The sequence below is a fragment of the Oncorhynchus keta genome, chromosome 4, assembly GCF_023373465.1.
Source record: "Oncorhynchus keta strain PuntledgeMale-10-30-2019 chromosome 4, Oket_V2, whole genome shotgun sequence".
NCBI lineage: Eukaryota > Metazoa > Chordata > Actinopteri > Salmoniformes > Salmonidae > Oncorhynchus > Oncorhynchus keta.
In genome coordinates, this window is record NC_068424.1 from 41,550,286 (window position 1) to 41,565,951 (window position 15,666).

Below are 15,666 nucleotides of genomic sequence, written 5' to 3' on the forward strand. Positions count from 1 at the left end.
GAACAACATTATTCAATCTCTGTTGACCTTTGAAGAACCGTTGGATGCAATTACCCTCCAAATAATTATCATAACACATTTTTCAACCAGTCTCCAAATTCTATTAAATGGACTTCAGTTCTGGAAAATACTGATCTTGGGGGCCACCAACAGTGGTGACGTTGACAAGTCCTTTTGGGATGTCCTTTCTATGACTCTTGCCTGAAAGAGACGTATTGTAGTCTATGATGAAGCGTGAGCACATAATAACACACAAGATTTAAACACACACACGAGGTAGCTTTAGATGGAAAATTAAATTACTTTGCATCATGTGTTATTCATATTCATAATTACAACTTTGTAAGGGAAATTTCATAGATGCTCTCTCTACAGCTGCAATAACCTGTTTGAAGGTGTAGTGTATGAGGTTAGCAGTACTTGAGATAGTAATTTAAAGGTGTTTAATGATCATGAATATCCATTCAAATACATGAACAACAGTTTCTTTATTTCTGGTTAGAAAGTGCTTGATGAGCACAGAACAACAGTCAGAGAATGTTAATGCTGAAAAGGAAAGGGAAGTCACTTTTAAATGTATCAATCTGGGATGTTGTTAATAAATACTGATCACAGGTAGCAGAGAATAACCCATTTTACTTCATCCATTCTTCAACACCAGAAAACAGTTGCCGAATAAAATACCATTACTGTATGTCATATTATTTCACGTTACGGTCTAGTCATATATATGTATGAGCGCTTTCAATAGTTAGTTTCCATTGTTCAGGAATTACAAATCATACTGTCAAGAAAACAACTTGTACATCATTGAAAGGGCATTGGGATTTATGGTTGAATACAAATGTTATAATTTCAGTTATGAACTCTTATAATCACTGCTGTCTCTGCCTTCAGTTTGTCCTGTGTGGCTCAGTTGGTAAAGCATGGCACTTGGGTTGTGGGTTCAATTCCCATGGAGGACCAGTACAGAAAACAAAAAAGGATGAACATTGTACGCGATCACAATTGTAAGATGCTCAAGATAAGAGCATCTGCTAAAGGACTAAAATGTCAATGTCATGTGATTAAACAATCTGACATCATCCACCAGGCATATGCTTGCATGTTTGCATAAAGAACATCCAATGCTGTCTCCACACTTTCAACTGTTCCTTCCAACACATGACAGGCAGAAAGATATCCATAACTGGTGATTGTTGATATGCCTGCTAGCTCAAAAGGTATCAAGTAGGCCTATGAAATTAGGTCCATCATATGTCTAAGTGCCTGTTTTTGTAGTCCCCTCCCAGGAGGGGCCTTGAAGAACCTCAAGAAGAGGTGTGAAGAGCTTCTTTATTTCAAGGGCCTTGTTTAAGAAGTCTGGTTCACGCCACTGATTTTAGTCCTGCAAAAGACATAAAAGCATGTATCAAGATGTGAAAACAATCTCCCGTGGGTGCATATCAAGAGCTGCTGGGATGTGTACAAATAGAACTGTAAAAATAAAGCTTGCATGCATATCCAGTGACCTCATAGGTGCCAGAGTTGTAAGTACATGTGGTAGAAAAATATAAACCATTCCAGGAAAATAACTGCTTTGTCGGATCAGATGCAGAGTAGAATTGAGTGGGACACAACCAAATTCTTTGGCCCTCTCTTTAGCGTTGGATGCAAACCAACCAAAACAATTTCCTTATTGTGTTTCTATAAAGAGACAGATTCTTCTTTCCCCACTTTACCTCCTTATTGAGGGCAAGGACACATCCCAGAGAATTTGTACATTTGTTTAAGACTTGGTGTTAGTTTGTTTGTTGTACTAAATTATTTACAATATACTGTTTAGTGTTTATGATTCTATTTCCATGCATTTGTTTTCCAAATACTTCTAACAATAAGTATTTCATTTTACATGTGAATATCCACAAATCTTTGATTTGATTAACATGATGTTTAAAACATTACACATATAAGTATTATTTACATGCTAGATTTGACATTTTATTGGGAAAAAGTTCCATTGAGTAGACAATAAGTGAATTCAGAGCAGAGTTCAGGGCTTTAAATGAGTGCAGGAATCAGCTCTAAATTACTTAAATCAATATGCATTGAAAAAAAAAATTTCCCCCCTGAAGTTTCCCCTCAGACTCACTGGCTCTCTCTGACAAAGGGATTTCTTTCTTACACAGCTACCCCCCCCACCCCTTCTCTCTCTCTCTTGTAACAGCTGCTGCTCAGTGCTGTATCCTGAGAGAGTGATGATCAGTGTTTTTTTTTTTTTTTTCAAAGTGTTTTTTTGGAACAGATGGCCAGGGGAGAGCTGGGGAATGTGCCAGCACTGCGCTGGGGAATGTGCCAATTCCTGCAGCGAGTGAGTTCTCTGGGCTTCAGCTCGCGTGCCTTCACCCTGCCCTCTGCCCTGAGTGGCGCCAGCAGGACTTCCCAACTAGAGTTACGAACATCTGGTGTCTGGGACTGACAGGGGGAAAAAAGCAGCTCAGCTTGTTTCCTTGTGAATGCTCTTATGCTAAGGAAACACATTAGCTCACAGTGAGGGAGAGAGAGCTAGAGATATACCATTACTGTATGTCATATACAAAGTGCAGGGAAAAGTTATGTGCATGTAACTATGTAGGAAATGTAATCTATGAACAAACACCTCATTCATCATTGTATTATTATTTTCTTTATTAAGAAAAGTTTTCAAATATTTCCATCAACCGGTTTACAGGGGATGTAAAAAAAAGTTTGAAGTTGTATAATTTGTGGTTTTACAAAATGTGTATGTAATGTATATGAAATACAACTTGTTTATATATTTTTTTAAGTTAATGTATTTATTTATTCAGTACTTTAATGAATAGTCAGGGGTAATCAACCTATTTGAAAACAATTGTGTTATGTTATGTTATGAGTTTTGGAAATAGATGAAGAGCAGCTGGAATCCTCTCTGTGAAATTTACCCAAATTACATCTTTTTTTATTTTTTATTAAATAAGTTTGGGCATTTACTTTCCAGATATGATTGAATGACTAACAGTGAGTTTTAAAACTTAGATTAAATTATAATGTTGCTTCACCAAGAAAGAAAATGGGGGAAAGCGAATGAGAGGGTGATCTAGAGAATAAACGAGAGATAAAGTGACAGAGGAGAAGACTGACGGGACAGATGAGGAACTGGGGGAGAAAGTAATCGATAGAACAGTGTTAAAACGTTAATTAATGTGTAAATTAACGTTCTCCATGCTTGGATCTCATCTGTGCATTAAAAGCCCTGTTGATTTATAGAGAGGTCATGCAGATGTGTGGATCCAGGAGAGGGCTGGAGGAAGTTCAGCCTCAGTTTACATGACTCCCAGTGTCATAAAACTGCACACAAAGGCATCAATCACCTCTTTTATTCACTCGGGGCACTTTTTCTCCTGTTCTGGACAAAAAACTGGCGGAACACCCAGTTCTCTTTCAAACACGAGTTGATGATGATTTAATTTAATGGGATCCCTATTAGGCAAAGGAATGCCTCTCTTAATTGGTGAGAGTGTATTCTTTCCTCTTTTGTTATCATTATCGTTAGAATTACCATCCCTCTGTCTGTCGCACTGCCCCATGTTTTCCCCACGAACCATCAAATTATCTTTGACGCTTCCTGATCAGTAAAAGGGAAGTTTTCACTGCTGTGATATCATCAATTCACCAGTCATTCAAACACGTCATATAGTTTTGTTAGGAAATGACATGACAGTGAATGAGGAGAGGTGTTTTACTAGTAGAAAGAAAGGAAAGAAAAGCTCTATTCAATTAGGTTTATTTGAAAGTTAAATATCCATGACCAATTATTTTATTGGTCTTGTATGGTCACCTGTTGCTATTTATCAATGGCTTTGTTTATAAGCACAGTTTATGTTTCAAGGTTATTGATATGCTATATTGTCAAAAACATGTTTGAATTAGAAGCTAGCTTTGACTTGGCTTTCCATTCCCTCTCTGTAACTACTAATGCTTCAGAGTCCCTGCTCTGTTTTTGATGGCCTTGAACTCTATAGCAAACTTATTACAATACCTCAGCAATGTCTCCATCTGTGTGCTTGAGTACTTTCCACTTGCAGGAGTCCATTTCAATGTCTCAACCCATCTTGCCAAAGAACACAAGCACAGGGTAAAATCCCAGGCCAGACTTTTATGCACAGGGTAAAATCCCAGGCCAGACTTTTATGCACAGGGTAAAATCCCAGGCCAGACTTTTATGCACAGGGTAAAATCCTAGGCCAGACTTTTATGGACAGGGCAAAATCCCAGGCCAGACTTTTATGCACAGGGTAAAATCCCAGGCCAGACTGTTATGCACAGGGTAACATCCCAGGCCAGACTTTTATGCGCAGTGTACAATCCCAGGCCAGACTTTTATGCACAGGGTAACATCCCAGGCCAGACTTTTATGCACAGGGTAACATCCCAGGCCAGACTTTTATGCACAGGGTAAAATCCCAGGCCAGACTTTTATGCACAGGGTAAAATCCCAGGCCAGACTTTTATGCACAGGGTAACATCCCAGGCCAGACTGTCATTAGACACAATCCTAAATACTGAAACTTGCCTTCCCTTCTCTTCTCTTCCCTAGATCCAATTTACCTTTCTCTTCTTGGAGCGTCCCTCGGCCTGCAGGGTGCGGGTGCACTGCTCCACACACTCTCTGAAGCTCATGTTGCCGTTATCTGGGGTGTAATCCAGGTCTGCAAGCTGAGCCAGCGACAGGATGTAGTTGCAGGCAATTCTTAATATAGCCAGCTTTGACAACTTCTGTCCATAGGAGTAGCAGGGCACCTGTATAGGGTTACAATTTGGTTAGGTTTGGTCATACACAGAGTGTACAAAACATTTGGAACACCTTCCTAATATTAATTTGCATCCCCCAACCCCCTCTTTTGCCCTCAGAACAGCGTAAATTTGTCAGGCCATGGACTCTACAAAGTGTCAAACGTGTTCCACAGAGTTGCTTGCCCATGTTGACTCCAATATTTCCCACAGTTGTGTCAAGTTGGCTGGATATCCTTTGGGTGGTGTGAAAAACCCAGCAGCGTAGCAGTTGTTGACACACTCAAGCCAGTGCACCTGGCACCTACTACCATACCCCATTCAAAGGTACTTTTAATATTTTGTCTTGCCCATTCACCCTCTAAATGGCACACATACACAATCCATGTCTCAATTGTCTCAAGGCTTAAAGGCTTTAACCTGTCTCCTTCCCTTCATCTACACTGATTGAAATGGATATGTCAAGGAAAGGACCGGTGTTCCTAAAGTTTCGTACACTCATGGTATATCATATACTGATATGAGCGGATGGTACGGCCAAGTTTAGGAGATTTTTAGTTAGGCTACTGTATATGCTCTTTAGTTACTGTTGTTGGTGTCAGTTGGTGTCACGTGACAGTTTTCCACCATGTCTTTCTAAGTGCCAAAGCAGCTGGTGATGACATGACACAGTAAAAGGGTTCACAGCGAAAATGTCCCTGTTTTTTGTTTTCAAAGGGATAGATATTTCATGTTGGATTAGGTAAAGGTAAAAGTTATTTGTTTTAGTTGACATTGATAGTTCATAGTACACATACATGCTGTATCAGGCCTATTGGAGTGTGAAGAGGTTTCCTTTGTCATTAAGAAACTTGTTCCCTGTTTCCTATGCATTTGACATCTTGTTTCTGCCATTGTGAGAGGTGTCATCAGAGTGACATTTCAATTGTTTGGACTGACATGTCTTAAAGATTTGGTACTGTTCATTCTCATATATTTAATGTGGCCGAGCAAACTGTGCATTATCTACACTGAAATTCATTTAATATACTATCTATAAAAGGGGCCATATAGTTAGTACTCAAGTAGGTATATTGTATAGGGAAATACCCCATCATTTTCATAATGCACATAACTCCATACAGTTGACACACTGAAATGGGAATTTAAGTGCAACAACTTACTCTGAGTTCAACATAAACATAACATTCTGTACAAGAGGCCTCATTGTGTGTTTAGTGAATTCAGTGGAAATACCTGCTTTCTCAGCGCCTCAAAGGCTGCACTGATGGTATGTACCCGGGTCCTCTCTCTGGCATTAGCCAGTAGCCTCCGTGTCTGCTGAACGGCTCTGATCTCAGTGATGACGCCAGACGTTTCTCCCAGCCGTTTCCTTGGCGATTCCATCAGGTCGCTGCTATTGATGTAGGACGCCTGAGAAGCTGAAGAGAGGGACCTCTCGGAGCGCTGGCACAGGACGACCCGGGACTGTAATGTGTGATCAGACACAAATGACTGTTGATGGTCATAACTTGTAACCTGTGGGAATGTGCTGTGAAAGGAGTCTCTGCTTGTTGATGTTGACTCGGAAAAAGGCTGCGACTGTGATGGGAGCGTCCCAGTAACTGTAGATGGTAAAGCATTTATCCTCATGTCAATAGCAATATTCGGGTTATCAGATGAAATGATCGATTTCTCCACAGATAAAACTGTACCAGGGTCCTGCAGTCTTTTTTGGACACGGTTTCTACATGTCTCTTCCATCAGTTCCCCCATAGAGTCGTCTTCCACTCTTAAATCATCCGCGAAACTTTGGACTTCTTCACTGGTGACACGTTTTGGGTCCCGACCTTTTCGTTTAAACTTTTTATTCCCAGTTGCATCCTTTGCATTGATTGTTTTCCAGCCATCGCTGAGTAGATGTGGATTCCTCATTTCAACACAAATACGCACTGTGCACAATTGAAAACCAACAGTGCCACTGCCTTATAAACGAAATATGTAGGTAGTAATATTGCGCAACAGTACAATAATACTATTCTATTGTAATTGAATCAATATAACAAAGTCGGATAGGTCCATTTGCAATGCAGCACCCTGATTCCAATGATAGATATGCATCAACAAGCTTACGAGGCCTATATATAACAACAAGAATAGACTGCATGTGCAGGCGCGTGTTGCTCCCGTGGATTCCGAGCATCTTCTGAACCATCCAAAATTGCCAGTATTTTTTGTGAATGTGCTCTGAGGTTCATCTGTATTTGTTTAGCCTCAGTTTACATATAAGCCCCTGTCGGTGAGATAAATCGCCACGCCGCCTACAGCGAGAGACCGCCCAAAATCCTTCTTGCCGTGCGTATTAACAGATTAACCCCTACGGTGACTTTTGTGGACCGGCCTACAGGACAATTAAAATGGCAATAGTTATCGTCATAAATGCTGTACACGTTTTTATATCACAATCTGTATGCATTGCAAATACATTTACATGGGATATACATGAGAGCTGGGGTAAAGAGTTTTTGGGGGGTCTTTATTGAGCATTCAAAACTTAAATAAACCCACTATAGTGCACATGGTAACAGTGATAGCGTATACTTTTTGATGCGTCTGTTTATAGAAAATAATGTTTTTAATACATACTGTGACACCCACTGGAACATGGCAGACTAATAGAGGGAACAGTCCTCAGATCTATTGAAGCACTGGAGGAAGCTAGTACAATGCTGCCACCTACTGCAGAATCTCTCTCTCTCTCTCTCTCTCTCTCTCTCTCTCTCTCTCTCTCTCTCACTCTCACTCTCACTCTCACTCTCACTCTCACTCTCACTCTCACTCTCACTCTGTGTGTGTGTGCATGAAGTCCCTTTCTGACTAAAATGTGAATATGTAAATAGTTGAAGGTATTATGAAATAGATCAGTTGGTTGGTACACATGCAGAAGTCAAACAAATATTTTGTACACACAAAACAAATAGGAAGTCTTTCATGTGATAGAGATAAAGGACCAAACTACTGTATGTCATACAACTTTTTAGCATCAGTGACCAGCCCTAATGTCAGAACAATTTTCTTGAGTGGAGAGATCCAAACAAGATTTGGCTTTAGCTCTTTCTTTTTTAAACTCAAAGGCCTCCAGTTGTTCCTGGGCAGAGTGCCAGCCACTCAGCGACCTGCTTCTTCCTCCTGATATTAAATTGCTCTGGCATGTACTCTGCCCTGGCTGATGCTAGCCCACCACCAGGCCTCAAGAGTAAATATTTCCAGCTGGCACTGTTGCTGTGCTGCTCTGGTGAGGTAATTTATAGCTTGTCGGTAAGGGTCTTAGTTAAAATGTAGTTTTCACCATACTCATTTGGAGGCATATCTGTTTTGTTCATTTCTATTTCCTCTTTCCAACCAATTTCAACTGTTACTTTGTTGCATTACACTGCATTAGCCAATAATTGGACTATTGTAGTCCGATTCCGACCCAAGTTACGCACTCGTAAATGGAACATAATTCCCTTTTTATGCACTTTTCTCTTTACAGGTATTCAGACCTTGAATTCAGGCATGAGAATAAATTGCTATTCATCCGCTATTCATTGGGGTATAGTGACAGTATAGTGGTTGATTTACCGGGTTGATTTATCATTTCGAGAATGTTTTAATTATATGCCACTACTGGCAGCCAGTAGCCACTTTCAGTTATGCCCACATACATTTACAACTGCACTGACTTTAGTATTAGTTTCCTTATATTTAGCATCATTCCATTACATTGTTAGTTTACCTTCCTTCTGTCACGTTCGTGTGGTTGGTCCTTAGGATCACTTGCAATAGTGAATCGTATTCGGCTTACAGTATTACAAGTTGTGCAATAATTTGGAATAATTTGGAGCATTATGGAATGCAGAACATAGCTGGCACACATGGTTCACGAGGACTGGACCATTGTCATCACAGGTCCAGGATTAGTGAGGATTCTTAGGGCAAATTTGTAGGACTACTGTTCAAACCGCTATTGTACACATCCGCCCCATATATGCTGAACAAAAATATAAAGGCAACATGCAACAATTTCATAGATTTGACTGAGTTACAGTTCATATGAGGAAATCAGTCAATTGAAATAAATTAATTAGGCCCTAATCTATTGATTTCACATTGCTGGGAATACAGATATGGATCTGTTGGTCACATATACCTTATAAAATGGGCCTCACAATGGGCCTCAGGAACTCGTCAATGTATTTTGTGCAATCAAATTGCCATCAATAAAATGCAATTGTGTTCGTTTTCTGTAGCTTTCTGTAGCCCATACCATAACTCCACCGTGTTGACATTAGCAAACTGTGGTTGTGAGTCCGGTTGGACATACTGCCAAATTCTCTAAAACGACATTGGAGATGGCTTATTTTTAGAGAAAAGAACATTTAATTCTGTACATTAAATTATCTGGCATTAGCTCTAGCGGACATTCCTGCGCCATGATAATTGCACGCTCGCTCAAAACATGAGACACCTGTGTAGCGATTATGCAGTTGATGAGATTCTTGATATGCCACACCTGTTAAGGTGTGCACAAAATTTGAGAGAAATATGCTTTTTGTGCGTATGGCAAATGTCTGAGATCTTTGATTTCAGCTCATGAAACACGATACATTTTGCATTTATATTTTTGCTCAATTTATATTTAATGGATTGAACAAGTTAATATGGCAACCTTCAGGATGAATCAGAATACTGTATTTTTGATTCACCAATATATGTAGAGGGGTAAAGGCAGAGGGTAAATATTTTTCTAACCCTAAATAATATACAACATCAGAATATTCTTTGAGTCTACATATTGGTCCTGAAAAGAAGATGCATATATGCGTGTATCTACATTGCTTTTTTCATTGAGCCCTAATATTCGGAACCGTTTTCTTCATACAGTGAGGAGAACAAGTATTTGATACACTGACGATTTTGCAGGTTTTCCTACTTACAAAGCATGTAGAGGTCTTTAATTTTTATCATAGGTACATTTCAACTGTGAGAGATGGAATCTAAAACAAAAATCCAGAAAATCACATTGTATGATTTTTAAGTAATTAATTTGCATTTTATTGCATGACATAAGTATTTGATACATCAGAAAAGCAGAACTTAATATTTGGTACAGAAACCTTTGTTTGCAATTACAGAGATCATACGTTTCCTGTAGTTCTTGACCAGGTTTGCATACACTGCAGCAGGGATTTTGGCCCACTCCTCCATACAGACCTTCTACAGATCCTTCAAGTTTCGGGGCTGTCGCTGGGCAATACGGACTTTCAGCTCCCTCCAAAGTTGTTCTATTGGGTTCAGGTCTGGAGACTGGCTAGGCCACCCCAGGACCTTGAGATGCTTCTTATGGAGCCACTCCAGAGTTGTCCTGGCTGTGTGTTTTAGGTCGTTGTCATGCTGGAAAACCCAGCCACGACCCATCTTCAATGCTCTTACTGAGGGAAGGAGATTGTTGGCCAAGATCTCTCGATACATGGCCCCATCCATCCTCCCCTCAATACGGTGCAGTCGTCCTGTTACCTTTGCAGAAAATCTTCCCCAAAGAATGATGTTTCCACCTCCGTGCTTCACGGTTGGGATGGTGTTCTTGGGGTTGTACTCATCCTTCATCTTCCAAAAAGCTCTATTTTTGTCTCATCAGACAACATGACCTTCTCCCATTCCTCCTCTGGATCATCCAGATGGTCATTGGCAAACTTCAGACGGGCCTGGACATGCGCTGGCTTGAGTAGGGGGTCCTTGCGTGCGCTGCAGGATTTTAATCCATGATGGCGTAGTGTGTTACTAATGGTTTTCTTTGAGACTGTGTTCCCAGCTCTCTTCAGGTCATTGACCAGGTCCTGACGTGTAGTTCTGGGCTGATCCCCCACCTTCCTCATGATCACTGATGCCCCACAAGGTGAGATCTTGCAAGGAGCCCCAGAACGAGGGTGATTGACCGTCATCTTGAACTTCTTCCATTTTCGAATAATTGAGCCAACAGTTGTTGCCTTCTCACCAAGCTGCTTGCCTATTGTCCTGTAGCCCATCCCAACCTTGTGCAGGTCTACAATTTTTTCCCTGATCCTTACACAGCTCTCTGGTCTTGGCCATTGTGGAGAGGTTGGAGTCTGTTTGATTGAGTGTGTGGACAGGTGTCTTTTATACAGGTAATGAGTTCAAACAGGTGCAGTTAATACAGGTAATGAGTGGAGAACAGGAGGGCTTCTTAAAGCCTCAGTTGTCCTGAGTCTGCACAACTCTCCCAGGACCTAGGATCAAGAGAGACGCTCAAGTGTTTTAGTACTATATCTCTTGACACAATGATGAAAATAATCATGGCCTCTAAACCTTCAAGCTGCATACTGGACCCTATTCCAACTAAACTACTGAAAGAGCTACTTCCTGTGCTTGGCCCTCCTATGTTGAACATAATAAACGGCTCTCTATCCATCGGATGTGTACCAAACTCACTAAAAGTGGCAGTAATAAAGTCTCTCTTGAAAAAGCCAAACCTTGACCCAGAAAATATAAAAAACTATCGGCCTATATCGAATCTTCCATTCCTCTCAAAATTTTTAGAAAAGGCTGTTGCGTAGCAACTTACTGCCTTCCTGAAGACAAACAATGTATACGAAATGCTTCAGTCTGGTTTTAGACCCCATCATAGCACTGAGACGGCACTTGTGAAGGTGGTAAATTACATTTTAATGGCATCGGACCGAGGCTCTGCATCTGTCCTCGTGCTCCTAGACCTTAGTGCTGCTTTTGAATGTCTGGAATGCTCAACAAGGGTAAAAGAGAATGAGGTGGCCAAAGTCAGGGCTGTCCAGAGCATTTCATATTCAGAGGCTGTTAAAGGGGTTGAGGGTTTGAACGATGCACCTGAAAAGGCCATAGGCCTACACTGAATGGGCTGCAGGGGTTGCCGTTCAACAGCAGGATCCAGATATGTTAAAGGTTGAGAAGGAGATCTTTATAGCTATGGCGATTAATGGCGCTGCCAAGGTGGAGAGGAAGTGCAGGAAAATAGATATTATTGTGGATGCTATGGAACAGTTCCTGGGACTGAAAGACTTCTCGGCGGAGGAGTTGCATGGAGTATTGTCACAAGCCGTATATAAGGAGATTGAAGGAAGAAGTGGGAGTTTTGGGGTTTTGTCAATGTGTTTTTTTCTGTTTTATTTTGAGTGGATTAAGTTAGTTTTTCATGTATGGATTTTATTTTTTACATAGTTTTTTAAAGCCCTGTCCAGTTGGTGGCGGTAATACTCCTTTTTGGGTTGTAGTCTGCCATAAAACCCACAGAAGATGACGCCGACAGATATGGTAGCGCTGCTTCTAGCTCCTAAGCAACTTTGCAGTATTTTGTTTTTTGGTGTGTAATTTCTAACATTATTAGCCCAGATATGTCTTTGTGTTATTACATACAGCCGGAAAGAACTTTTGGATATCAGACCGATGGTAACTCACCAGCATAACGACCAGGAATACGACTTTCCCGAATTGGATCCTTTGTTCATACACCCCAGGGCAATTTAATGTTTTCTAGAGGCTGCTCCAAAACACCACCGGAGGAGAAGAGGTATTCGGAGTGGACTTTGAGTCCGACTCAGGAGGTATGCACACCATCCACCGCTTCTGAGTATATTACTCGCTAATGTTCAGTCTCTGGATAATAAAGTATATTAGCTCAGGGCGAGGATCTCCTTCCAGAGAGACATCAGGGATCATAACATACTCTGTTTAATGGAAACATGGCTCTATCAGGATGTACTGTCCCATCCATACAGCCAGCTGGGTTCTCAGTACATCGCGCAAACAGGAATAATATCTCTCTGGGAAGAAGAAAATGTGGGTGTACAGTATGTTACATTATTAACTACCCATGGTGTGATTGTGATAACATACAGAAACTCAAGTCCTTTTTCTCACCTGACCTGGAATACCTCACAATCAATTGCCGACCGTATTACCTCCCAAGAGAAGTCTCTTTGGTTATAGTCACATCCGTGTACATTTCCACTCAAGCCGATACCACGACGGCCCTCAAAGAACTACACTGGACTTTATGCAAACTGGAAACCACATCCTGAGGCCACATTTATTGTAGATGGGAATTTTAACAAATAAAATTAGAGGAAAACAATACCAAAGTTCTATCAATACATACATACTCACACTGAAAAAAACATTGGACCACTGCTACTAAACTTTTCGAAATGCCTACAAGGCCCTCCCCCACCCTCCCTGATCACGACTCAATTTTGCTCCTCCCTTCCTATATGCAGAAACTCAAACAGGAAGTACCCGTGCTAAGGACTATTCAACGCTGGTCGAAAACCAATCGGAATCCATGCTTCAAGATTGTTTTGATCATGCGGACTGTGATATGTTCTGGGAAGACTCTGAGAATAAAATCGACGAATACACGGACACGGGACTGAGTGCATCAGGAAGTGTATAGGAGATGTTGTACCCACTGTGACTATTAAAACCTACCTAAACCAGAAACTGTAGATAGATTGCAGCATTCGTGCAAAACTGAAAGCACAAACCACCGCATTTAACCATGAAAAGGTGACTGGGAATATGGCCGAATAGAAACAGTGTAGTTATTCCCTTCTTTAGGCAATCAAACAAGCAAAACATCAGTACAGAAACAAAGTGGAGTCGCAATTCAAATGCTCGAGACGTATGTGGCAGGGTCTACAGAAAATCACGGACTACAAAGGGAAAATCAGCCAAGTCGCGGACAATGACGTCTTGCTTCTGAACAAGCTAAACACCTTCTTTGCCGGCTATGAGGACAACCTTGTGCCACCGACACTGCCCACTACCAAGGACTGTGGGCTCTCCTTCACTGTGGCCGACGTGAGTAAGACATTTAAGAGTGTTAACCCTCGCAAGGCTGACAGCCCAGACGACATCCCAAGCTGCGTCCTCAGAGCATGCACAGACCAGCTGGCTGGAGTGTTTACAGGCATATTCAATCTCTCCCTATCCTAGTCTGCTGTCCCCACTTGCTTCAAGATGTGCACCATTGTACCTGTACCCAAGAAAGAAAAGGTAACTGAACTGAAAGACTATCCCCCCGCAGCACTCACTTCTATCATCATGAAGTGCTTTGAGAGGCTAGTTAAGGATCATATCACCTCTACCTTACCTGACACCCTAGACCCACTTCAATGTTCTAACCACCCCAATAGATCCACAGGCGATGCAATCGCCTGCAGTTTCCCATCTGGATAAGAGGAATCTATGTGAGAATGCTGTTCATTGACTATAGCTCAGCATTCAACACCATAATACTCTCCAAGCTCATCATTAATAAGCTTGAGGCCCTGGGTCTGAAATTCGCCCTGTGCAACTGGGTCCTAGACTTCCTGACGGGCCGCCCCCAGATGGTGAAGGTAGGAAACAACACCTCCATTTCGCTGATCCTCAACACAGGGGCCCCACAAGGGTGTTCGTTCAGCCCTCTCCAAAACTCCCTGTTCACCCATGACTGCGTGGCCACGCACGCCTCCAAATCAATCGTAAAGTTTGCAGACGACACAACAACAGCAGGCCTGATTACCAACAATGACGAGACAGCCTGCAGAGAGGAGGTGAGGGCTCTGGGAGAGTGGTGTCATTACAATAACCTCCCACTCAACATCAACAAAACAAAGGAGCTGATTGTGGACTACAGGAAACAGCAGAGGGAGCACGCCCCTATCCACATTGATGGGGACCGCAGTGGAGAAGGTGGAAAGCTTCAAGTTTCTCTGTATATACATCACTGACAAACTGAAATGGTCCACCCATTTGGTGAAGAAGGCGCAACAGCGCAACAACCTTCAGGAGGTTGAAGCAATTTGGCTTGGCCCCTAAAACCCTCACAGACTTTTACAGATGCACAATTGAGAGCGTCCTGTTAGGCTGTATCACTGCCTGGTACAGCGACTACACCGCCCGCAACCACAGGGTTCTCCAGAGGGGGGTGTGGTCTGCCCAACACATCACCAGGGGAAAACTACCTGCCCTCCAGGACACCTACAGCACCCAACGTCACAGGAAGGCCAAAAAGATCATCAAGGACATCAACCCCCCGAGCCACAGCCTGTTCACCCCGCTATCATCCAGAAGGCGAGGTCAGAACAGGTGCATCAAAGCTGGGACTGAGAGACTGAAAAACAGCTTCTATCTCAAGTCCATCAGACTGTTAAATAGCCATACTACCCGCTTCCACCCGGTTACGCAACCATGCGTCTTGGAGGCTGCATAGACTTGGATTCACTGGTCACTTTAGTAATGGAACACTAGTTACTTTAATAATGTTTAAATAGTGTCTACATACTGATTTACTCATCATGTATATGCTGTATTCTATTATACTGTATTTTAGTCAATACCACTCCGACATTGCTCAATCTAATATTTATATATTTCTGAAGTCAATTATTTTACTTTTAGATGTATGTGTATTGTTGTGACTTGTTAGATACTACTGCACTGTTGGAGCTAGGAACACAAGCATTTCGCTACACCTGGAATAATATGTGTATGTGACCAATAACATTTGATCATGACTGGCCTCACACTCCAGTACAGTAGGTGGCGGTGTATTCAAATTAAAAGTTGGATGCGATCCACCAACCCAATCTCAAAGAAGAAGAAGTAGTATCAGCTAATGTTACTAGCTCGTCCTGCATTTAGCTAGGACTATAGAATAAAATGTATTGTAATGAAACAGCAGGGAGCAGGTCTCGAATCCTCGACCTTTGAGCCCGAGGTCCGGCGCGCTATCGACTGTGCCGCAAAAGCATGCTCGTACGGCAGGGTCGATTTCCGCGCTTGTAAACCCAGGGTCGTTACATTATATTCGTTTTTGAG

General features: G+C 41.8%; 1 protein-coding gene across 1 annotated transcript; it reads right to left on the reverse strand.

Annotated features, from left to right (window-relative positions):
- Positions 1-428: 428 nt before the first annotated feature.
- Positions 429-7,319, reverse strand: LOC118374927 (transcription factor atoh8-like). Its single transcript, XM_035761422.2, has 3 exons — positions 6,028-7,319; positions 4,609-4,800; positions 429-1,387 (listed from the first exon to the last, which is right to left on the reverse strand). Exons 1-3 carry the CDS (start codon positions 6,703-6,705, stop codon positions 1,382-1,384), a joined length of 876 nt encoding a protein of 291 aa, XP_035617315.1. The 5' UTR covers positions 6,706-7,319; the 3' UTR covers positions 429-1,381.
- Positions 7,320-15,666: the final 8,347 nt, after the last annotated feature.

Bases quoted from the DNA above. Each gene is read 5' to 3' on its own strand.
- LOC118374927 (XM_035761422.2), bottom strand. From the start codon at position 6,705: ATGAGGAATCCACATCTACTCAGCGATGGCTGGAAAACAATCAATGCA. The intron at 4,801-6,027 runs GTATTTCCACTG...AACCCTATACAG, and splicing joins TTGAGGCGCTGAGAAAGCAG to GTGCCCTGCTACTCCTATGG.